Consider the following 24,317-nt stretch of genomic DNA (forward strand, 5'->3'; position numbering starts at 1 on the left):
AGATTACAGCCAATTAAATCCAAAAAATCGGGAAAAAATAGAATATAATATAAGACTAATTTGTAATTTTGGCAGTGTGGGCAGTGTACTGCTGGAGTCCTGCTGGAAAATGAAATCTGCATCTCCATAAAAGTTGTAAGCAGAGGGAAGTTCCACAAACCACCACTGACCATCAGTAAATTTTGCATTTCATTTGGAAATCAAAGGACTGGAGCAATTCTGGAAGAGTGGAGAGACACACAGTCTACGCTGATTGAGGTCTAGTGTGAAGTTTCCTCAATCAGTGATGGTTTAGATCGACATGTCATCTGCTGGTGTTGATCCACTGTGTTATATCAAGTCCAAAGTCAGTGCAGTGTTTTCCTGGAAAATCTTACAGCACTTCATGCTTCCCTCTGCTGATAACTTTTAAGGAGATGAGGATTTAATTTTCCAGCAGGACTTGGTATACTGCCCACACTGCCAACAGTACCAACTGATTTTATATAATTTATATAAATGTTTTTGAGGCACTGACTTTTGGGTTTTCATTGGCTGTAAGCCATAATCATCAACAATAAAATAAATAAACGCTTAAAATAGATCACTCTGTGTGTAAAACATCTATATATAATAGGAGTTTCACATTTTTAACTGAATTACTGAAATAAAGCAACTTTTTAATAATATTGTAATATTTTTTTTAAAACACTAGTATGCTGCACTCTGTCTAAGAAAAAGAACAGGTCAGAGAAAGCTCAATATTGCGAAGTGTCCAGAAACATGCATGTGACAGACACTTACGCGTGAGGACTGGTAGACTGGAATATCTCCAGCATGCAGGCACACGTGATGTCCCACACCTCTGGGCTGAACTTCTCTCCATTCTGGATCACCAGGTTCTCCAAACAGTTGGTGCCAGAACGTGCCAGCTGCTCATTATCTGAGAACATAAGAGAAGCATGAATTTCACACATACACTTTTTTCCCACTGTCTTCCACCTTAAAACACTCAGTTTGCAGATGTCACATGACACTCCCTTAAACCAGCCTATCCACAGTAAGCTGCAACATGAGTGGTACCATATTCACAACTGTCAAGCATGGCTAACACTGTCAACATCCTTCCCAAACATCAGCTGACTATTATACTGTAAGCTTTGTCTCCTACATGATTCATGTGATTATAGAGTAACAGATGTGTTAAAATGAGCCAGAGAAATCCCCACCTTGTTTCACGCACCACTGCAGCTGAGCAAAGACATCAACCAGCAGCACCTCGCTGAGCGGCTCATAAAACTGTGTGAAAACATCACAGATGGCATACAGGGCGTGGTTGCACGTCGTGGTCATCCATTCTGTTTTCTGTGGACAATACGAACACAAGGATATGGTTACACTGTTGCTGTGCAATTAAAAAACTTTAAGTGTCCTTCTGCTAAAATTTCCACTTTTTCTTTTTCTTTGTAAAATACAATAGGTCTCTCTGAGTTGTATATAATTCTACGTCAACCCGTAAATTAGTGTTCATTGCTTCGCCCACCTCTAAAATTGTCTATGGAACACCACCAATAAAGTACACTTGAAAAAGTAGGTGTATTTTTAGAACAGTTCTCTTTACACAGTTAAAAGTAAAAATCCTACCTGGGGTTTTTTACTTTTTGGACCTGGACTACCCACCTCTGTGTGTTTACATAGGTTTACACAGGATCTCCGGTGGATTTTGCATTTTACAAAGACTAGGTCAGTTGCTGAACTGCACTTAGCATTAGCAGGGCATTACAAATCCTATCGCTTCTCCCCTGTCTACTTTTCCACCAGACTAAAGCAGAGCTATACAGAAACTGGAGCACTTTTTTCACAAAAAAACAGCTCACAATGCATTTATTCATGCTAGAAACCACAGCTATACATTTTAAAATGATTGAAAAAACAATGTAATGAGACCTTAAAAAAAAAAAATAAAAAAAAAACTACATTTAAATTGTATTCAGCTGCTTCACCTCAGTCTGCTGCTCTGGAAGCTTCATGTTGTCAAAGATGCGGAAGACGATACGGAACAGGTCATGCCACCAGTGCTTCTCAAAGGTCTGTCCATAACTCTTCATTATTTCAAACATCACCGTCAGGCCTCTGAAACAAACATGCACACACAAACATTATTATTGCAATATTGTGTTTTTCAATGTTGTGCTAATCTTTAAAAAAAATTATTCGATCTTTAATTATTAGTTTACATGTAAAAACCAGAGGCAGATTGTGGTTAAATTGTTGTTCATTATAGGTGCTAGACTGCAGTGTCCTTAGATCTCACTGTTCTGATTGTACTGCTTGTCAATTAACAGAAATAGTGTGAAAGATTGAGTTTATGGAACTGTAAAAGAGATCTCTCACCTTGTTCTGATATCCAGCTTGCAGCGGTTGATGATGCAGGAAAGCTCAAACAGGATAGGGAACCAACCTCGCACCCACACCCGGTCTCCAGGAGCAACGTTCATGTCATCACTAGTGTACTCCCTCAGTGCCTGAACAGTGTGCAAGAGAGAGATAAGATAAGAAAAGATAAAATTAAGTCAATTTCTAGTTAGTTTAGCTTGTTTACCTACAGCCGGCATGTATATACAGGGTGTATTATTTGAACAACACGCAAGAGAAAACATGGAAATGTTATTTTCTAAAGTAAATTGTGGTTACACCTGAGCATGTACTCACCTGTGGTCTATCAGACACATATTTTGCACAGTGGCGAATGAGCCGGATGGCTTCCATACTAGTGTCAGGGAACGCAGCGTTACACACAAACTCAGACAGACACTTCACTGCATCCTGGAATGAATCAATGGCTGCTGCAAAGTGCTGCTGAAACGTGTGCACTAGGAGGAAGGAGAAGAATGATATTTTATGTCTTTAATATCTTACTTTAAAAAAAAAAAATCCACAAAATTTAGATAAAACTGAATCAGAGTGGTTTAAGTCACTGTCCCCTTCTGCTGGTACTCACTGACGATGTGACCAGTTGTCTGGAACGCCAGCTCAACTATCGTTTCATCATGATCTGATGCCGCCTGGTGGAACACTGAGAAGATATTCTTCCAGCCAGAGCGAATGTTAGCAGCTTGTGAGTTTACCATCTGAGCCACACAGCGAATCACCATGTCACGAATAGTGGGAGACCTTTGTGAGGAAGAGAGAAAAATAGAGAGAAATGTAACAAATCATTATAATTTGAAGCCCACTGATAAAATGAGATGCATTACTCCTTGTTTTAATGCCCACTAACCTGTTCTTCTTCATGATGTGTTCAAACGGCCTGAGGAAATCTTTTTGGAAACGGAAGTTGGCCAGCTCTCCCTTCTCTAAGAACTTCATGGACAGCTGTCTCAGAGAGTCCACAGCAAAGATGGCCACGTCTTCATTAGGATTGCAGCCCACCTGTATGAACAGCAGAGAAGAGCAAATAAAGTGTCATAATAAAAAAATCCAGTGGGCTAAAAAGTCTAAAAACCTCTAAACATGAGAAGTTTATTCAGCACTGACCTTATTAAAGTGGTCTCCAATAACCTGCCAAATGCGGGACCACTGCAGACGGATACGGTTCATGTTGTAGTAGGAGATCTCTACAATCTTCTGCAAGCTGAACATGCGCGGCTGGTGGGCAGAGGCCAGTTCATCCATTGAGACTGCACACAGCCAGCGCACAAAGTCCACTGGGATAGAAGAGATATGCTATTATTATGCAGACAATCACTATTTTAATTTTAATCCTTTCAAACATAATAGCTCCATATCATGAGGACATATGAAACGTCTTATTATATTTATATTTTTTTAAGGAGAACTTGTCACACAAAGGCCTCCTCTCCAAATTGTCAACTTTACAGGAGTAGAAAAACACTTAGGATATGTTCACATTACAAGCCACATTGTTCAAATCCGATTTTTTGCTCATATCAGATTAGGTTATCTTGACAGTTCACATTCACAAATGTAAGTGAGCTGTATCTGTGTGTAATGTGAACAAATCTCTCCCTCACATGTGCACATTGCAGCTCATATGGGGAGCATCTTTTGCTGGAGTGGAGAGTTTGTCAGGTTGAAGAGGTGAAAAAAACAGGCTGTTTTGCTTTTGCTGTTTTTATAGTATAGCTGCACATCTGCACCAAGAGATGTGTGGGTACGAGAGAGAAGCACGTAGCGCATGTGTAAAATAAAAAAAGAAAGACGCATAAATTCCGATTTGACAGTTCACTTTCATGTCGCATGTCCATGGATCGGACACGTATCACATAGAAAAGTGGCTTAGATTTGATTTGAAAAAATCAGAATTGGCACGTTCACACAGCCATGGAAATATACCGGACTTGTTTACCCTCTATGGCATAAAATATATCGTTTTAGGGAAAAAATGATAATGCTACTGCTTTAAAAAAAAAAGTTTAAAAAAAATAAAAATGTCATTAAAATGTGACGCATGCTTTTCCTTTTATGTATTTATGCCCATTTTTATTGATAGTTATTTAAAAGCAAACATTAAAAAAATATAATAATTTAGCAATTAAAGATATTGAATACCATGTGGCTTTGATTCCGCAAAGGAAAGATCCACATTCAAAGTAAAATCTCAAATCAACTTCTGTCCCCCAATTTGAAAATTTAAAATATAAAATGGAGTGCGTCTTGAGACATTAGTATATATTAAAGGAATGGTGTAATAAAAAAGGTGTTTTTTTATACTTTACATGCAAATTATATATGCCCTTACCAATTGCATTTCCATCAAGCCTGGTGGATCCAGTAAAAATTCTGGCAGACCAAAAAAGAAAAAAATTAAGTTAAACACAAAGACAAAACAAGGTTTAACGTAACATTCAGCGTTTTTTGTAATGTGCTTTTTTCGATCACCTGTCCACAGCCACCACCACACTCTGAGAGCTGGTCTCTCCCACTGACTCTTGAATATGAGCCATCTGGCGCCTGTCTTGACCCCCAACGAGTGTGCCTGAAAATAGAAACATGGCCCAGGAATATGGTTAGAGACAGTAAAGCTTATAACGCTAGAAAAAGACATAAGAAAAACACATCTATAAAAATGTTAATTTCTTACCCAACCCATAAGGTATGAACTCCTCTCCTCCAGTGGGAAAGCTCTTCATGCTACCTCCTTGTTCTCTGACTACACCAGAGATGTAACGTGTTTTCACCCCCGTGCCAATCAGCTGCGCCAACTCCAACTGACTGATACATCGCAGAATCTACAGAGGGTAAAAGAAAAAGTAGCATGAGGAAAGAATAAGTGAGTTAACAAGAGCAGAGCTTGTGAAATCTAAAGGAGCTGGGAATGCTCACCTCATGCCAGGAGTTGCCCAGGTAGTTTCCGTCAGTGTGGGCAACAGTGATGAGGGTCTTTATGGTGTCAATGTTCTTCTGCTTCATCTCTGTGATACTGGAGCTCGCTGTGAGCAGAGTGAACCTGGCCAAGGCCTGAATATACGCATCCCGCTCCAACTACAAACAGACAGACAGACAGGGTGAGAATGGGTCACAAAAGAGTTCTATGTAGGGGTGCGTCATATCAAATCATATGGAGTAATATCGCCAACATTTTTGAATATAGTGAACAATATTATACCCTGAAACATTGTGCCATATCACCCACCCTAATTATCACATCAGGGTACTTTTTTTTTTTTTTTTTTACTCTTTTTAGCAAAAAAAAAAACACATTCTTCTCATTTCTCAATATATATTTACCAGAGACAGATTATATCTGTTCAGGATCATTTATTTTGTTTTAATCCTGGATATATGGAGTGCATTATTAGTATCATGACATTCAGGATCATTGACTTCTGTTACAAATCTGATAACATTTGTGTGTTTTTTTATATCTCAGTTAGGGGTTTGCCATATCATATTGCATGCAGTAATACAATTCAATGTTATTTTGTTGTAGTAAGGTTCTCTTGATTTTTTTTTTATTCAGTGTTTTGTCATATAGGTAAGAGTATTGTTATCGCAAAAAAAATAAAATGAAATATCATGATATTATTTTAGTGCTATATTGGCCACCCCTAGATCTACGTAGAGTAGAAATGAGGAGAAACAGGTGCACTTTGCGTCCACAACTTTTGTGAAGATGAATTAAGCAAATTTAAATGCCAAATTGTATTAATTACTATTAATTAAAAGGTCTTGTTCCAATTTTTAGTTACTATTGTTATTAAATGGCCATTATTACTTGTTTGTTGCATTCTGACAATTATGTAGATTATTAGTGTTTACTCGTGGATTTTTTGTTAGAAACGTCCATAAAGTTCAACCCATTAAATATTTAGATGATAAAGATTACGTTTATCATCCAATCAAAAAACACTATGACAAATATAATTGTGACTATGAATCCTATACCAGAAAAAAAAATAGATTATAACTATTAAAAAAGATTCAATGCCTGATATAAAAAAAAACACACACACATAGATCAGCATCATCTCTTTTTTCGATTTAAAATCAGCTCTACTGTTAATAGAGGAGCACTTTCTAATTCTATAACTACAAGCTGTGGTATTTCTGTTTCTCTGCGTATTTTATTATCCTCTTTTCCCTCGTTTCTTCAAAAGATCAGGACCCCACAGGACCACCACACAGCAGCTGTGTGCAGTACTGAAGTGACACTGACACTGAGCAGCATAACAAACACTAACAACACGCCACCACGACGTCAGTGTTACTATAGTGCTGAAAATGACTCACCACACAAATAATAGCAGCTCTGTGGTCATCCTGCTGAGTCCTGACCACTGAAGAACTGAGTGACTAAAGGATGATAAAGTATGTAGAGATACAGGACTACAGCCTGCAATTATAGAACTAAACACTAAACACTCTTTTTATCAGTAGAGCTGATAAAACAGGTAGAAAAAAAAGGGTGGTGTTAAGGTTGTGGCTGATCAGTGTACTTATAAAAAGTAAAAAATATAAAAATAATGTGTACATTTTCTCAAGAATGACTAATTCAAGTCACACTGTAAGATCTGACAGATTGAGTAGTTTCAGTGTGTACTGTGCTAAACTCACCTGCATGCCAAAGATACAGGCAATTCTGATTGCACAGCGGATTCCTTCTAGACACAGAGATGCCACCTCCTGGTCATCACAGTCCTGCAGGCCTACACTGAATGCAGCCAACAGGGGCGTCCAGGCCAACTGTAGTAAGAACACAAAAACTGTAAGTGCATCAATTCAGTCATTTTTTTAAGCTCCCTTCATTGAAAATCAGATTTGTTTTTGTCCACTCCACCCTTACTGTAAAAATACCTAATTTGAAATTAGAGAATATTTGCTGAGGGGCCATGTTAAACTATAACTTCAGTAGTATTTTCATCAAATCAGTCTAAACAAATCAGAGTGCCTCCGTGTCTATGTTACCTCCTGGCTCTCTTTCTTTAGTTAGGCTGTTTTATTCAGATCTGCCGGAGTGATAAATCACACTCTGATAATAATATTTCATATTCTCTGTTTTACATGAATCCAGTCTAAACTAATTCCATCTCTCCGTCTCCCTCCAAACCTCATTACACTATTAATACTGTCTCCCTCCCAAACATACAGGGTAATACCATCATTAAACAAATATCAACTATGATTTTAATATTGTGGGGATTAATACAATATGTGTTTAAGATTAACACTATTAATATAAATATAATTAAATAAACATAATTGAATCCATCACTGATTCTTTTATTCACCTTTAAATACTCAATATTAAAAGCTGAATATCTAAAAAGGTCCCATGTTTTAAACTCACTTGCACAGTTTGATATTTGCACTGGTGATATTAATATTTTAGTTTCAAGTAAATAAAGAAAAACCTGAAATATACTGTTTCCTTTAATATATTTAACAAGCAATTATTATCCTTAATGATACGTTTTGATACCGTTCGATAATATTAAAATATATATTAAAAAAAAAAAATGTTTTTTTTACTGCATTGCCAAAGTATCGGCTCGGGACTCTGTATAGGCAGATACTCAAAATCAAATGACTGAGATAAAAAAAAAAATAAAAAAAAAAGTGTGATTAAGTCATCCCTCCTGGAACCAAAAAAAATACATAAATATAATCCAATATGAATTCTTAGGCTTCACTATCAGGTAAATGCTTAACCCAAAGCAAGCAAACATGTTAGTATATTAGGCTTCATAGGGACAGTTTTTTTTCAATTGTTTGAAGGAAAAAAAAAGTTATTGTAGCATAGAGAATATGAATACATTCTGTTTTATATAAATAAATACTCTGTATATAAAGGAGGAGCAAAGCCCAAATAAAGGCTAACGCTACCTTGAACATGGGCCGGACATGCTCCAGGTGGGTGGCACTAAAGAAGGGGGCTTGAGCGTGGCTCACTGCCTCCATCAGAGCTTTAGCTGTCTTAGCCATCTGCTCCATCTCCATATTATACAGCAGCCGCCTCTGCTTCTCACTGGCTACACCTGCAACAAGAACAGAGTTTTATTAGTGACTAAAAGGAAAAGGATAGTGCAATAATATTAAAACACTAAACATGTATTAATTATGTAAACAAGCAGAACTGCGGATGTGACAAGCACTTACTTTGCTTACTGGATTTAGGAGTGATTGAGTATTCTTTACTCTCCTTCATGGCAATCTTCTTTCCGGCAATCTCATCATAAATGGAGGAAAGATACTCCTCAGGGAGGTCTTTACTGTCATTAATGCCACGGTTCATCTTAATGTATTGCTCTTTTGTCATCTTGTTCTTCACCTGTTCCAAAAGAACAGATGTACATATTATAGCAATAATTTAACATGTAAAAAGTTTGATACAACAAAAGGTCAATCATTGTTTTTGAGGATAATTTTAGCTCAATTAGCCAATCAGAGAAATTAGTGATAATTAGTGGTGTTATTAGTCTTTACTCTGGTCCTTCACAAGGTACGTTAGTTTTACACATTCTACAAATATGTATGTTTGTGTCAGACACATAAAACCATTCATGCAGGCTTAAACAGGCCTTATATCTTTAAGAGCACATCAGACTGACCTGGGGGCTGTGTAGGTCGGTGGTTAACATGATGATGGAATAGGCAAGAACGTAGGCTGTGTCTGCACTGGCAAACAGCGTCTGACTAAAAAAAGCGAACAGCAAAAGATAAATCATGAGGCAGAACTGCATACACTATTGTTTATTTTGCTGCAGATAAATGTTCCACTTTGTAGGTTTTATACAATTTGAATGAAATTATCTTGCTATTTGCTATTACTTGATATTATACTTTACACTGTGCAAGAATAATTAAACAAGTCCAAGCTTTAGTGCTCACCCTTGATTGCACTCCAGATAGCGAGCTGCAAACTTTTCCATGAGTCGGTCAATTTTCTGCGCCTCTCCGGGCAACCTGAATCCCTCTAAGAAAGTGCGAAGAGCTGACACAAAATCCTTTCCACAGAAGTCCAGCTGGTCCACATAGCAGTACATCACCTCCTTGTTGAACTTTGCATTCTCTCCGAGGAACTCCCCAACCTGAGTCTGCATAAAAAAGCAGGAGAGAGAGAGAGAGAGAGAGAGAGAGAGAAGATGAGAGGCTGAAACACTGGAACAAAGATGAGGGGGAATCAGAGAAAAGATTAACAAGGAATCGATTACACATACTGTGCAAAGTCTCTCCTCCTGATGCAGGAACTGAGCAATATCCTCTGCGGAGGTTCCCAGCATGCCTTGCTCCTGCAGATACTGAACTCCTCTCTTGGGTTTTTTATTAAACCTTTTTCAGAACACATGGGAAAACATAAGGTTACAAAATAAAGTAAATATTAAAAAAAAATAGATTTAAAACAAAAAAAAAAAGAAAAAAGACATACAAATCAATGCCGTGCTCAATAATCTCTTTCTGCTGTTTGATGACTTCATATTGTTCAGGGTGGTCATGCTGAACGCTGGAGGAAACAGCAGAGTCCTGAGAGCTGACACTGTCCCTGCGAGAGGATAGGTGCTCAGGAAGCTTCGGCTCTGCTTCACCTTCTGCCTGATGCTCCTGGCCTACAACAGAAAGTCCAGTAACACGGTCACAATAACCACAAAACAAAGAAACAAACACACGAAAAGTATTTGCGCCCTACAGATTTCTTTAGTTTTTGATTTTTTATCATTCTTATTGTCAGAGTAACAAGTAGATTTTATCACACACATACAATATCAGAGTAAATACAAAATGCAGTTTGTGTAAAAAAAATATTACCCCGAAACCTAATAACTTTTTTGTGCCAATCAACAGCTGCAATTAAGCGTTTTCAATAAGGGGGTGAGGAGTCAGATTGGTTTATATTGCTCTTATTTCTTAAAAAATTAAATTATCATTTAAACACAGCTTTTTGTATTTATGAAGGTTACCTATTGTCTGACGGTAAATTGATTTGATAATAAAGCACAAACAAAAGAAATGAATTCAGGTCATTAAAGAGGCCCAATTATACGGCTCTGAGTGGTCCAGCGGTGGTCCAGGAGATTTGAATCTCGTTCCTGTAGCTTGCCATCCGCTACCGGAGTCCTGAAAGAGCCTGAATTGACCTTGCTCTCTCTGGGTGGGTAGATGATGCTCTTTCCCCACATCACTTCAAAAGGTGATGTGGATCAGCACAAGGCATCTTTGAGCTGATGTATCGGAAACCAAGTCGCATGCACTGTGATGCTATTTGGCAATGCTGCATCAGCAGCAGTTTAAAAAGAGTCGGTGGGTGACTGCACATATATCAGACACCTCCTGGTGTTGGGGCATTACTAGTAATAGGGGGAGTCCTAATGTGTGGGTTGGGTAATTGGCCGTGTAAATTGGGGAGAAAATGGGTTACAAATGAGAAAAAAATTTGATGAAACTTACAGTTGGTCAATGTTTTGTAATCATTAGGTAACCCATAAAAGGTATCACTATAAAAACATTGCTATGGAGAAGAAGTAGAGAAAGAGAAAACTTCTCATAAATGTTAGAAAGCATTCCTCTCACCTAGATTGGCCTGGAGGTTGGGGTTGACATAGAGGTCCCTGCTCCACTCCACCATACATTTCAGAATGGACACCAGGCACTCTAGGCCTTTCTTACGTAAACTGAGCTCCTAAAAAAAAAAAAAAACCCAACAACCGTTTTGACTCCAAAAGCATTGAAAAGAACTGTCTGCATGTTTCAAAAGCAAACACAAAAATGTTTATGCTATTTTTATCAGTTTATTGTGGTGAACAGAGATAAGACTGAAACACTTAAACTGAAGGTCTAAACAGGTTCTAACTATTTTTTCTGTTAGTACACCAACAGAAAAACCTTGTGTACTCGTGAAGCAAAATCAAACATATTTGCTCTGCAGTGTGTGCAAGATCTACAGCTCTAAAACTGCAGACAGATGTATGACCGGTGTTCCCACAGAGAGCAACCAGCCTACCTGCAGTGGAGTCATGCCCAGCTCCTGTCCACTCCGACCCTGAGCAATTTTTGAAAGGTCATTCACCAGCCGCTCAAAGATGTTTGCCGCATTCAGGTCACAGTCATAGTTCACGTAGATGTCCACCACACACTGAGCATCTGAGGTAGAAGAGAAAAGCGAGCGATGAAAGACTGATACTGTACTGTAATGCAATGTGTGCTTATAATTAAAAAAAATGTATAACATTTTACTGCAGTTCTTTCTGCATTATAATCTCTGAAAAAAATAAGAGACGACTTTATATTATTATAAATAATAACATTATAAGCTTCTTTGTATTCCAGAGATTTTCAATTGGGGAAAATCAATTAAGAGGAAGATGAAAGATCACAAACCATCAAACCAAGCTGAACTGCTTGAATTTTTGCACCAGGAGAGGCATAAAGTTATCCAAAAGCAGTGTGTAAGACTGGTGGAGGTTAACATGCCAAGACGCATGAAAACTGTGATTAAAAACCAGGGTTATTCCACCAAATATTGATTTCTGAACTCTTAAAACTTTATGAATATGAACTTGTTTTCTTTGCATTATTTGAGGTCTGAAAGCTCTGCACCTTGTTTGTTATTTCAGCCATTTTTCATTTTCTGCAAATAAATGCTCTAAATGACAATATGTTTATTTGGAATTTGGGAGAAATGTTGTCTGCAGTTTATAGAATAAAACAACAATGTTCATTTTACTCAAACATATACCTATAAATAACAACATCAGAGAAACTGATTCAGAAACTGAAGTGGCCTCTTATTTTTTTCCAGAGCTATGTATGTTTTAAGGGAATATTGAATACATTTTTAGAAAACTAAAACTAAAATTAATTATAAGCATTCTATATACAGGTCTATTATAGGAGGATTATTATGATTAGGGTTTACGAAAATCTTACGAAAAAGTATGTCTATAGATGTGACTATTACTTAAGCCTCAAGATGTCTTAAGATGTTTTCGTAGGTGTGCCTTCTAACACATCTTACGACATCCCAGGCCACAGTGGTGTATGGCTGGTTATGCAGAGGATGTGTTAGTACCTGCACAAATGCGAGTCAGTGTCTGGATGACCATCCACTTGTGCTCGAAGGAGCTGGAGGATGTTTCTAGAATGGTGAGAAAAATCTCTCTGAAGAACACCTGAAACAATAGAGAACAGAAAATATATAGTAAAATATATTAAAAGAAAAAAAAAACAGAGATAGGTAGGTCTGTCACAATAATTCAGTTAAACATTTATTGTACAATACATGAACATAACTTTAATTATTTTTGATAATCTCAACTATGCCCATTGTATTTTGTTTTGTTTTTTTACCAAGAGGAGCCCATTAATTTAAACAGTGCCTTTTTAAATCTATTTATTTAGGATATATATATATATATATATATATATATATATATATATATATATATATATATATATAATTTTACATTCAGATATGTCAGTATCTGAACATTTCTTATATTTACAAGTTTACTGCTCTTTAAAAATGGGTAATTGCATTATTATTGTATGTTCATTGTATCAGTGGCATAAAATGGTCTTAAACAATATTATTGTAATTTTATCAGAATTATCTCATCATTAACCCCTAAACAAACCAGGAAGCAAACAAAGCAAAGCCTGGCTTGCCTGGAGAAGCTGTGGTGAAAAAATGCAGGCCTTCCCAATAATAACTCCTTATTGGACAGAGGTTAGAGATGCAATTTCCACAGTTTTAGAGTTGGACATACCATATAACTTATGTTATATATTTCTCTTTACCTGGGTTTTATTCCAGATGAGAAAGACAAATATTTATTCAGAATTCTAACAGCTGCCAGCAAAAAAAGCTCTCACAAGGAAGTGGCTTCAAGTGGCACCCCAACAATAACCAGCTGGATGGAAACAGAAATTCAGCAAATTCAGCAAAAATGTATGACCCTAATATTGAGACTGCAGACAGAAAGAATGCACAGTCTCTGGAGGAAATTGAATATTTTTTCTTAATAATGTAGATCATGAGGACTGAAGGTAGCTGTGATGTAACCTCTCTCTCTGTTTTGAATTAATCTGTTGTAGAAGATGCCTGCTTATTCTTTTGAAGTGAAACAATGAGCAAACAACAAAAACAATTCAATACTTTACCAGGAAGTGCATCCATTACCTCTATCTGCATTTTAAGGTGCACTTTGAAATGGGACAGCAGAGTGAGGAAGATGGCCAGAGAGAGCTCAAACACTTCAGGCACAGAAGAGACACCATTCTTCGACAGGGCTACACACAGGTACTGCTTAATAGCGTTCACAAACATCTCATGTGTTCGGAACACAGGACCGGCTCCCTGAAGAACCGACAGCAACAGCTGCAGGGAAACCACCTTGGAGCGCAGCTCATGAGACCTGAGACAGAGAACAAAACCAGCACTATTCAAAACAATTCAGATGTTTTTACTTTAATGAGTTTATTGTACTCCTGGGAGAAGCCATTTTGGTATTTAAAAAGAAATAAAACAGGCAAATTTCCTGAAACACAGAAAACACAAGCAACCTTGAGATATATGGACAATAGGAACTGTCAAGACACTATTTATTACTTTCTTGCTGAACTGATGGGCTCATTATTATTTATATGTATGTGAAAATAACTTAACCCACATGACATTGTAATTACTGTTTAATCAAATACATTTTGGAAGCTGGACCTGAATGATGCTTCCTATAAATTAAAATAAATAAAATCCCCAGGCCTAAAGGTCATTCTCTGTGTTATATACTCTTTAAAAAATCAGCTTCAAATGGTTCTCTAAGAGGACCATTTTTCTACCATAAAGAAGTCAGGTGTGAGTGTGAAGAATCTTTACATTAAGCAAAATATATATTTTTATACAATTTACATTTTAAAGCCTGATATTAAAGGACCCGTAAGGCATATATTTTCTGTAGTAACTCATCTTTATTTGAACTGTGATATGCCACTGTAATCTATGTGGGATGTAGCCTCCAAATCTGCCCTCCGCCATTCCCCCAGTCCCATTTCCACATTCAGGGTTGCCAGGTATAGACAACAGCATGCAAACAGTAAGCTGAAGTCATGGAAACGGGTGAGATGGCTATTTTTCTGCTGAGTAGGTAATCAGCTGAGCTTCAGTAAGGTTGCTAACCAGAGATAAGCAATTTACCACCACCACCACCACTAGTAGTGGTGTAGTACAGATGGTATTTTGAACACTGAAAAGTATTTATATTACATTTACTGATCAACTAAAGAGTATGATTCATTGTTGCTTGCCATTGTGTGTCAACCTGGCAACCCGTGTGAGCTTTGCTCACATCTGATGAGGTGCAGGTGGGGCAGAAAACTCTATGCAGTGTTCTGTAGCCATTTCATTAAAGCACCTTTAATTTTAGAATGTATACACAAAACATTCACCTGATATCTAGTAGTAAGTTAACATTATTAATAACATTTAATTAAGAATGAAATATTGGAAATACTGTACTTCATAGTCTTTACAGCTTCTCTAAAATTATGAAACAAAGCAAAAAATAAATAAATCTTCCTAAAATACTGCCCTTTATTGAAAAATGCTGGAGTGTGGCTTTAAGCAGACACAGAGAAAGCTGCATGGTAAATGTCTCACTTGGGGTCTGGTGGGCCATCAGCCAGGGGTTTCATAGACAGTTTGCAGAGGGAGCGAAACACCAGGAAGGCATCTTTCTGCAGGATGTGGGAGAAGCGAGCAGCTGTCTGAGTATTCTGCATTGCCTCTGCATCCTGCACACAGTTGGAGTCCACAAACAAGACTGCTTAATAATGTGTTTCCATTAAATATCACTTCAGATAATAAGAGTAAGGAAATACTCGGTACAGGCTGGAGAGTTAATTAACCTCTTAACAGGGCAGGATTTTTGACAATTGTCTGCCTGACATTACACCACTAAATCTTTCACCACTAAATTTCTATTCAAGCAATACATAAAAAGCTTTCATGTTTGATAAGGAACATTACTGAAAACCATGATTGTAATTGCAATAGAAAATATAAAAACATTTACCTAAATGTCAAAATATAATGAAGAAAATCATAATATTGTCTCTTTCCTGAACTTCATTTTAAAATCAATATTTTCTTGAATACAAATCAAACAGTTAGTGTCCTCCAAACCTTTAGTTTCATTATGTTTGTCTAGTTTTTATGTCTTCAAATATCAAGAATTTGGGTCGATTCCTGTTACTGATCTGAAATTATTAAGTGAAGTAACGAATGAACAGGCAGCGTCTCCAAGTGTCCTGTAGGAGATTTCAAAGCCCTCAATTTTTTAGAATGCAAAAAAAAGGTATTTTACTGCACAAAAAAAGGGTTTATATCACCTGCATCTGTAGCCAATGTTTCAAAAAACATAAATTTTACACCATCTGTAACTGTTTGACTAACCCTCATTACAGGGCAAATTACATTAATTGGTAAATTCATTTTTTCAAGGTTTGCAAAGAGGCAAAGAGATTCATTGTATGCATTATTAAGAGTTTTCTGTGGTGTTCAATTCAATGTTGGAATTACAAAAGTGCTTTGTTGATTACTTTGAAAATATCCATTGCTAGTTTGTAGAGACCAGAATCAAAAGATACATCAAGCTTTGATAATGTTTAGTCACCTAGTAGAAAATTTTGAGTTTAAAAATATAAGTCTAGTCTGCGTTTGAAGACCGGGAGTGACTCTGCAGTGACTCTACACTTGGTTAAATACTGAGATATCATATCAGAGAGAAAACGTCACCTTGGCTTATCAGAGAAATAAAGCTTTAACAAAACAAGCAACTCTTTTTATAACACATCTCAGTACTGATGGCATGGTAGTGTAAAGAAAACAGATTTTGACATTTTCAGCATACCATAATATCTGTGGAGGACACGGAAGCTCGGTCATCCACAACACCATTCAAGTGCTGAGTGTCTGTCCTGACAGCAGTGGGGGTTACTTTGCCCTCAGAGTCAGAATGTTGGTCCAGACCTACAGAAGAGTAAACAGTATTAAACAGAAAGCTAAAGATCAGATTTGTGTTTTCGGACAAGGATCTGACGCATTCATATTTATCAGAAAAAAGTGTGTATATGCATATATACACACACCTCCCTCCACAGAGCTCTCTCCAAGGCCACTGTCTGGCTCTGCCTCCTCCTGAGCCTCTGAGGTTTGCTCTGACTCAGCATCCAGGATCTCCTCTCTATCAGGATCCTTTTCATCCGGCGGCTTGGGAACAGGGGGACCGGACTCAAGACCTTTAAACACAGAGCATATTAACAATATCAGGACCATTTTAACACAAAGACAACAGCACATAAAACAAAGAGGGAAGAAATGGAAGGGGGTGCGCAAACTATATAAGAACTATATATGAATATAAATACGAAATAGGCCATTTCATTGTTTTATTTGGTACTATTTGTGGAAAAAAAAGAATCAATACGGAGAGGACAAAACAGGAGGGAGGAATAAGGGAGGATATGTGGGAGGAAAGAAGAAAAAGAGAGGGGAAAAAAAGAAGAAATACTGAATTTTGTGCTGATTTCGTACATTTACTATTTCGTCTATTATTTCTGCGCTTTTATACTGAAAATTGTTAACATTTTTCTTTTTACACTCATTGGATTTGTCTTGTTTCTATACTTTCCTGTTTTATTATTGTAGTATTGTTTTTTTGCTCCCTCAATAAAAAAAAAAACATAAAAAAAGAAATCAATACACATAAAACAGAAAAAAAACAGGTATTTTCCCAAAATATACATTTTAAAAATAAAATGAGGTCCCTGTTAATAGCTGGGTGATTATAATTCATCTTAAACAGCTACGCCAAAAATAGTAGTAATACAACACTTTAAAAGTCAGCTATTGAGAATATCAAGACTGGGATGTAATTAATAGTAATTAAATGATACCACACTAAACCAAATTAATTTAATGCTGACATAACCTATGTTATTTTTATGCCTGTACTTAAGTAATAAACTCAACTTCTTGTTGTCCATTATGTCTTTTTAGCCATGTGAGTCAATTACCCTAAATAAGCTGGTATGTTGCTGCACTTTAGAATGAAGTAACTGCATTTTATTCCCGGTTTTGTTGTGTTATATTTGTTATATGTTGTTAAATCTGGTCCTAAAATGACAATTTAGTTTATTGCAGTTAATTAAAAAGTAGTTTTGTGAGAAGTCTAACACCTAATTGCTTATTATTACAACACTAACAACATGAACTATTAAACCAAGGTATAGTATAACACCTAATTGGAAATTATAAATTATAAAATATAAAAAAAATTGTAGTCAACAAAACAGACCATGTGTTAATGTTTCGATCTGAAAAGTGAAACATGTCAATTTTTCAGTAAACCAGTTAACTAGGTAATGAACCTTACAGCCAGACTGTAACACTAAGGATTTGTTCACACAGCAGATAAAGAGGCCTATATTTTACATATTCGATTTTTTTTTTTTTTTTTACCTGTACACACTCCTAAACTGATGTGCATGCACACAAGTACACTCCTAGTCAGCGCACATTTATGACTAATGTAAAGTTGGATTAATATAAAATGTGCATGAGTTCAGATCTGGCTGTTTAGACAATTGACTGTTTAGCAATACTGCATAATGGAGATGAACAGAATTTTAATACCATGTGAAAGCAGCTCTAATCAGAATTTAAGAGCTCATGTTCAATGGCAACATTCACACAGATGCTTAAGTTTTTTGAGCCACAACCAATTCTTAGGTTTGCACCCCTGGTTTCTTTATATTTCACTTTTAAACTTTTTATTGCTTTTTGGACGCACGGCTGTTGCATTATGTGCCTTCTAATCTTGTTTATCTCCTCACGTCCTTGTGTGCTCTTTCTCCTTCACATAAAAGTTGCATGAAATCCAACCTGGCTGCTCAGACTGCTGCATATTGGATTTCAATATCACACATGAAAGTGTAACAAATCGGAACAGAAAATATAAGCTTTACTGTGTTTTTACTGTTCACACTACCACACAGGTGACACAGGAGTGTTATATAATAAAAACATCAGATTTGACATTAGATTTGGGCCACTTTTTTAAACTTAGAATGTGAACAATATTGTGCCTGTTTGGGCTGCACAATATACAGCTCTGGAAAAGATTAAGAGACCACAATCAGTTTCTCTGATTTTGCTATTTATAGGTATTTGTTGTTTTGTATTCTATAAACTACGGTAGGGCTGAACGATTAATTGCATTTGCGATAATCTCGCGATATTTTAAAACGCGATTCTCTAACCGCACTGGCTGCGATTTGACTGGTCACGTGACTTGGGAGCGAGCCAAGCCGAGGACGAGCGGAGCATACCCGAGCAGAAGGCAGGGAGGTGGAGAAGTGAAGCCAACACAGCGCACTTTAGGGCGTTTTCACACCAGCACTATTTGGTCCGGTTAAAATGAACTCTGGTCTGTTTGTAACTTTAGTGCGGTTCGATTGAGCAGGTGTAAAAACAGTAATCGCACTGGGGTGCGGATCAAAAGAACCAGACCGAGACCAGCTAGAGGAGGTGGTCTCGGTCCAGTACCAAACGAACTCTGGAGCGGTTCGCTTGTGGTGAGAACGTGATCCGGTCTCGATCGGATCCAGCTATTAAATATAAGCCATTTATATGGCAAGCACAGTTTAAACTAATATATTAGCTAGATAACGCTAATTACCACAGCTGTGAACATCAACATTGTGTCCATGCACGTGCTGCATTCACTGCTCTGTTTATTATGTATAAATCTGCGCTGCATTCACTGCTCACAGCCACGTAACTCTGTGTTTGAAAGTGCAGTGTTTCAGCGTTCAGTGCTAAAGCACAGATATTTGCGCTGGAACACAAAATCTTCTCGCTGTATTTACTTTTTTCGTATATTTATATTTAATGTACTCCCGTGTCAGACAGCTCTGACCAATCAGAGGACACAGGCTGCTCGCGTGGTTTATTGATGCGCATTTTGGTGCGTTTACATTTATGCCTGTGGGAAACCAGATCGAACAGAGCGAGAAAACGCTCCAAGTAAACGAACTCATTAGAAACAAACTACAGGTGTGAACACGCCCTTGTTGCACAATGGCTTCAGGCTCGAAGGAACACATCAGTTGTGTAGAATTACTTTGGCTTTAAAAAAGAAGATGCTGCTCAACGTCAGGTACTTTGCTAAATGTGCCTTGCTACTGTTGCTACGACGCGAGGTAACACTACAAACCTTTTTCAGCATTTAAAAAAACACCACAAAGCCTTGTGTGGTATTTGCAAGGCTAAAATGCCAACGACCAGTGCTGCATCTTCAAATACAGAAAATAACGAGTTGGTTAAAGCAGATTCTCTTTATGTTTTTTGCATTTTAATTTTTCATGATGTTACTAGCTGGAGAGCAGTAAGTTACATTTTGTATATCTATTGCTTTTCCTAATAAAAAAAAAATGGTGAAAAGGAAAAGCTATTTATCTATTTATTTTTCTATAAAAAAAACAAAAGATGAAAAGGAAAAGCATAGATTTTTTTGCTTTATTGTTATCTGTGCTTTAAATAAATCTGACATTGTTTATTATTAAACAGATTGATTTATTGCTTCTGTTGTTGAAAAATACTTGAGAAGACAAAAAAAAATCGCATTTTAAATCGCAATCACAATTTATAGATAAAAAATTGCAATTAGATTATTTTCCAAAATCGTTCAGCCCTAAACTACGGACAACATTTCTCCCAAATTCGAAATAAAAATATTGTCATTTAGAGCATTTATTTGCAGAAAATGAGAAATCGCTGGAATAACAAAAACAAGAAAAGAAAATAAGTATATTTTATATATTTTTAAGAGTTCAGAAATCAATATTTGTTGGAATAACCCTGGTTTTGAATCATGGTTTTCACGCATATTGGCATGTTCTCCTCCACCAGTCTTACACACTGCTTTTAGATAACTTTATGCCACTCCTGGTGCAAAAATTCAAGCAGTTCAGTTTGGTTTGATGGCTCATGATCATCCATATACCTCTTGATTATGTTCCAGAGGTTTTCAATTTGGAAAATTTTGTATTTTGGTATTTTTTTCCAGAGATAATTTCATAATTTTCGTATCAAGTAAGGCTAATTAAACCATACACTTCAAAGACATATCTATCAAATCAGATTTTATTGCTGCAAAATTAATTAATTTATTTTAATCTTAGATACAGAATGCATCCTAATATCAGAACCACTGACTTTAGGACAAAACAGGTGAACATTTCTGTATTTTATAATATCTAAAATCAAATCAATGTGTCTATAATGCCTGTAAGATGAGAATTTTAATAATTCATTGTTCTTTGTTAAGTACCTGGCTGTGAGCTTTCCATTTCATGCTGTTCTTGTGATGGCACACCTTCCTCTGTAGGTCTGTCGAAGTTAGAGTTGTCCTGAGGAATAGGGGATGTGGAGGAGGGTTCTGTGGGGCTAGAAGAGGACAAGGGTGGGCCGTTTTGATCTGACTGAGCACGTCCGGGTTGTGGTGATCCAGATACTCTTCCTAAGGTGGGGGAATGGTTTTGTGGAACAGGTGAGGGGTTTCGGGGTCCTGGGACAGAATTTGGAAGCTGCAGTCGCTGCCTCTCCTTCTCTGCCTCCTGAGCCTCCAGAGCCTGAAAGCACACAATCATAAAGGAAACATGTCTTCAGCCACATCTCTCGTAACAATTCATCTGTAAAACCAAAAACATAAAAAGCTCATTCAAATAGCCTCCACCTGCAGGCTCAGGAAACAGCAGGAGCTCATACTGACCGCCTGGTTCTCCATGCGTGTGAAGATGACATTCAGCATCTGAGTTAGGGTGGCTTTGGCTGTGGTCTGGTTGATCAGGTTGCGGCTGGCCAGGTATATGTTGTAGCAGGTGCGCACAGTGAGCAGAATTGTGCCCTCGTGGATTTCTATATGAGGAGATGTCACTGTGGTCAGAAGAGCCTGTGAAAGCAAGCAACAAAAGTAATTATGAAACTGACACAGATGTTGGCTTTAAAAAGACACAGATGTTGGTTTATTTTTTATAAACTAAAAGAAATGTGTTTTAAACGTCATACTCATGTTGTGAAAGAAAAATCATCATTATACACTATACTTTTTTGTTACATTTTAATTATTTCCTATAAAATCAGTTAAAAGCAAGTTAGACAAAGTTTTTTTTTGTTTTTGCTGAAGTTACTGAAAGTGTTACATTTATATGAAATGAAACTGTAATATTTATTTTGTTGCAGTAGTATATTCTTGAAGTTAATAAAATGCTGATGATTTTCTGGAAGATTTTAACCACAACCTGCCTTTCCTTACTGCAGAAACTATGTGATGAATCATAACAGACAACCAGAGACGCAATTAAAACACCAGACCACCCAGGGCGCATATTAATGCCCCTCCTTCCATTCTGCTAGTTGGTATGAACACTACCTGAAGCTGCCATTCCATAAATGCAGGATACATTTATGTGTTGCACTGCTGCCACATGATGGCCTAATTAGATAATTACATTAATGCTTAGACGTACAGGTCTGTCTCACCTTGATTATCTGTAGCTGCACACCCTCGTCCGTCTGCGGACCCTGAAAGCAGTTGCAGATAGTCTCCACCAGTCGGTCTATCAGCCGTTTTCCTGGTGCGCCACTGTCCGGGGCGTTCCCCGTGATGTGGCCATAAGCAATGAGTTTCTAGGAGCACAAAAGGGAGACAGTTTATGACACTGAGTTTATGGCTCTTGTGGTTTACAGACACTGTACATGTACCTAACTATTATAAAAAGGCAGTTACAAGACATACAAGGGGAATATATTAGGGTTACTAGGTTTGCACCAAAATAAAAGACCAAAACTATATAAAAAAATTAAATTAAAAAAATAAAATATTTGGCCAAATACTGAATATGGAACATGTTTTTTGGACTTTTTTTTTAACTGTGACTATATTAAAAAGCCTAAATTTATTTTTTTTATCTTTTTCTCACTTTTAAAGACTTTGTTTTGATTGCTGAATATTTGGTGCATCCCTAGAAAAAGAAAAGTTTATTATTTAGGTATTACAAAACAAAAAGACAAGATACCTGTAAGCAATCCAGAGAGGTGCTGACAATACGTGGACACTTCGACTGACATGCCAGCTCAAAGGGAAGGACATACTTGTCAGCTTCAATGTAATTGGCCTTTGGTGGGACTACAGTGCCATCCCTGAAAAAAAAAATCAGATTCAGAGTTAAAATAACAATTAAAAAAAAGAAGCACATCCTCAAAAAACAATTATGTTTAAACTGTAACTAAAACACTCCCAACAGCTTGAGATGGGTGATTGCTTACTTGCTGAGTGCACAGCCTGCTTATTAGTTTTCAATTCAAGTGAGCAGCAGCAGCTGTGCAGTCTGTCCCCAGGCCAGCACCCAAAGCTGATGCCTATTCAGCTCTTACATAATCACTAGATCTGTGTATTAAGACTGCATTATATGCTACAGAATGCATTTCAAAGACACAGCTGTTTTAATAATTGTCCCACCAGTGAATATGTCCAGCTACGAGATAAAGAAAAGCAGAAAACTCATCAAAAAAACTATACTTACTTCTGCTTTTCCAGCTCAAGTTTGATCTCCTCTGAAAAACAATAGAAAAAAGGCTAATTAGAAATGAACAACCTTCTCATTCAGCACTGTACCTGGTCAGGTTTGTTCTATAGGAGACCCTCCCCACCAGCAAACATTACAATGAGTGATGAGATTAAAGGAAAGCATACAAAGAACTAAGATCTGGAAACCTGTTCCAATATTTGCTGCAGTGTTACAGAAATTAGTTTTATTTACTTAATTTTTGATGTAATCCAAACCTTACTTTGGATAGAGTTTTAGATACTTTTGATTATATGCTTTAAGTAACACTACACCAATTAACTTGTGTAATTTGTTTCAAGGAAGTTTAAAAAAGAAATCTGCAATGACTACCAGTGTATAACCTCTCTCACAAGATAAAACCTCAACATATAAAAGGTATGGGCAGTCACAAACTATCCCATGACTTTTGGAATGCCCGTATATGTAATGATAACATTATACAGTATTAATAGCTACTGATAATCATTTTGGTGTGTTTGGATTGGATCGCCTTTTTAATGCCTTTTCACTATTAGTTAGATTCATTTTCGATGGTATTCAGACTGATGTAATCTAAAGTTTATGGCATCATTCACCATTTTAGTTCTACAAGTTCACTTACATACTAAGGGACTTTTATATATTACATATATAAAAAGCTTTTTATATATACACATATAAATATATATATATATATATATATATATATATATATATATATATATATATATGTTTTTTTCTACATATATTATATTTATATAATACACTATATTTTGCCATTTTAAGACTTTGTGTAATTATAAAATAATAGCATACTAATAATTTATTTCCTTAAAAACAACAATGAACAATCTATTATAAAATTCAGATGCTGGTATTTAAAAATGCTTGAAAAGGCAAAATAAATAAACATAAAAAAAAAATAGACATACTGGCTCATTCATATCAATTAGTTCTCCTCGCTAAACAAAACACAATAGGCAATAACAAGGTAATGTTATAAGATAAGATATTAACAAACAATATACAAAAATCTATGTACATAAAAAATAGAAGAGAACATAAAAAAATAAGCTAAAAATAAATATATTATTACCATATAAAAAGCATGGCTGCCTAGTATGTATGTGCTGTGAGGAGCAGTGAACAGTGCACTTATTTCTAATAAATTAATAGCAAATTAACAGTAAAAGAGTGGTAATATCATATATACT

At 36.5% G+C, this 24,317-nt stretch overlaps 1 protein-coding gene across 1 annotated transcript in view; it reads right to left on the reverse strand.

Moving 5' to 3' along the window:
• Positions 1-24,317, reverse strand: part of arfgef2 (ADP-ribosylation factor guanine nucleotide-exchange factor 2 (brefeldin A-inhibited)) — a 40,614-nt gene that overhangs the window by 11,396 nt on the left and 4,901 nt on the right. The window contains exons 2-32 of the mRNA XM_022677391.2: positions 23,080-23,110; positions 22,573-22,696; positions 22,037-22,183; positions 21,267-21,446; positions 20,826-21,126; positions 16,582-16,731; positions 16,344-16,462; positions 15,092-15,225; positions 13,616-13,850; positions 12,506-12,605; positions 11,438-11,577; positions 11,008-11,116; positions 9,869-10,046; positions 9,660-9,771; positions 9,331-9,536; positions 9,051-9,135; positions 8,599-8,770; positions 8,326-8,477; positions 7,057-7,185; positions 5,326-5,484; positions 5,084-5,231; positions 4,882-4,978; positions 4,742-4,782; positions 3,517-3,686; positions 3,260-3,411; positions 2,981-3,153; positions 2,692-2,852; positions 2,374-2,504; positions 1,983-2,112; positions 1,209-1,344; positions 784-922 (exon numbers count right to left, since the gene is read on the reverse strand). Coding sequence (XP_022533112.1) covers positions 784-922; positions 1,209-1,344; positions 1,983-2,112; positions 2,374-2,504; positions 2,692-2,852; positions 2,981-3,153; positions 3,260-3,411; positions 3,517-3,686; positions 4,742-4,782; positions 4,882-4,978; positions 5,084-5,231; positions 5,326-5,484; positions 7,057-7,185; positions 8,326-8,477; positions 8,599-8,770; positions 9,051-9,135; positions 9,331-9,536; positions 9,660-9,771; positions 9,869-10,046; positions 11,008-11,116; positions 11,438-11,577; positions 12,506-12,605; positions 13,616-13,850; positions 15,092-15,225; positions 16,344-16,462; positions 16,582-16,731; positions 20,826-21,126; positions 21,267-21,446; positions 22,037-22,183; positions 22,573-22,696; positions 23,080-23,110 — 4,441 coding nt within the window. The remainder of the gene's footprint in view (positions 1-783; positions 923-1,208; positions 1,345-1,982; positions 2,113-2,373; positions 2,505-2,691; positions 2,853-2,980; positions 3,154-3,259; positions 3,412-3,516; positions 3,687-4,741; positions 4,783-4,881; positions 4,979-5,083; positions 5,232-5,325; positions 5,485-7,056; positions 7,186-8,325; positions 8,478-8,598; positions 8,771-9,050; positions 9,136-9,330; positions 9,537-9,659; positions 9,772-9,868; positions 10,047-11,007; positions 11,117-11,437; positions 11,578-12,505; positions 12,606-13,615; positions 13,851-15,091; positions 15,226-16,343; positions 16,463-16,581; positions 16,732-20,825; positions 21,127-21,266; positions 21,447-22,036; positions 22,184-22,572; positions 22,697-23,079; positions 23,111-24,317) is intronic.

Source organism: Astyanax mexicanus, chromosome 13 (genome assembly GCF_023375975.1).
Source record: "Astyanax mexicanus isolate ESR-SI-001 chromosome 13, AstMex3_surface, whole genome shotgun sequence".
Classification (NCBI taxonomy): Eukaryota; Metazoa; Chordata; class Actinopteri; order Characiformes; family Acestrorhamphidae; genus Astyanax; species Astyanax mexicanus.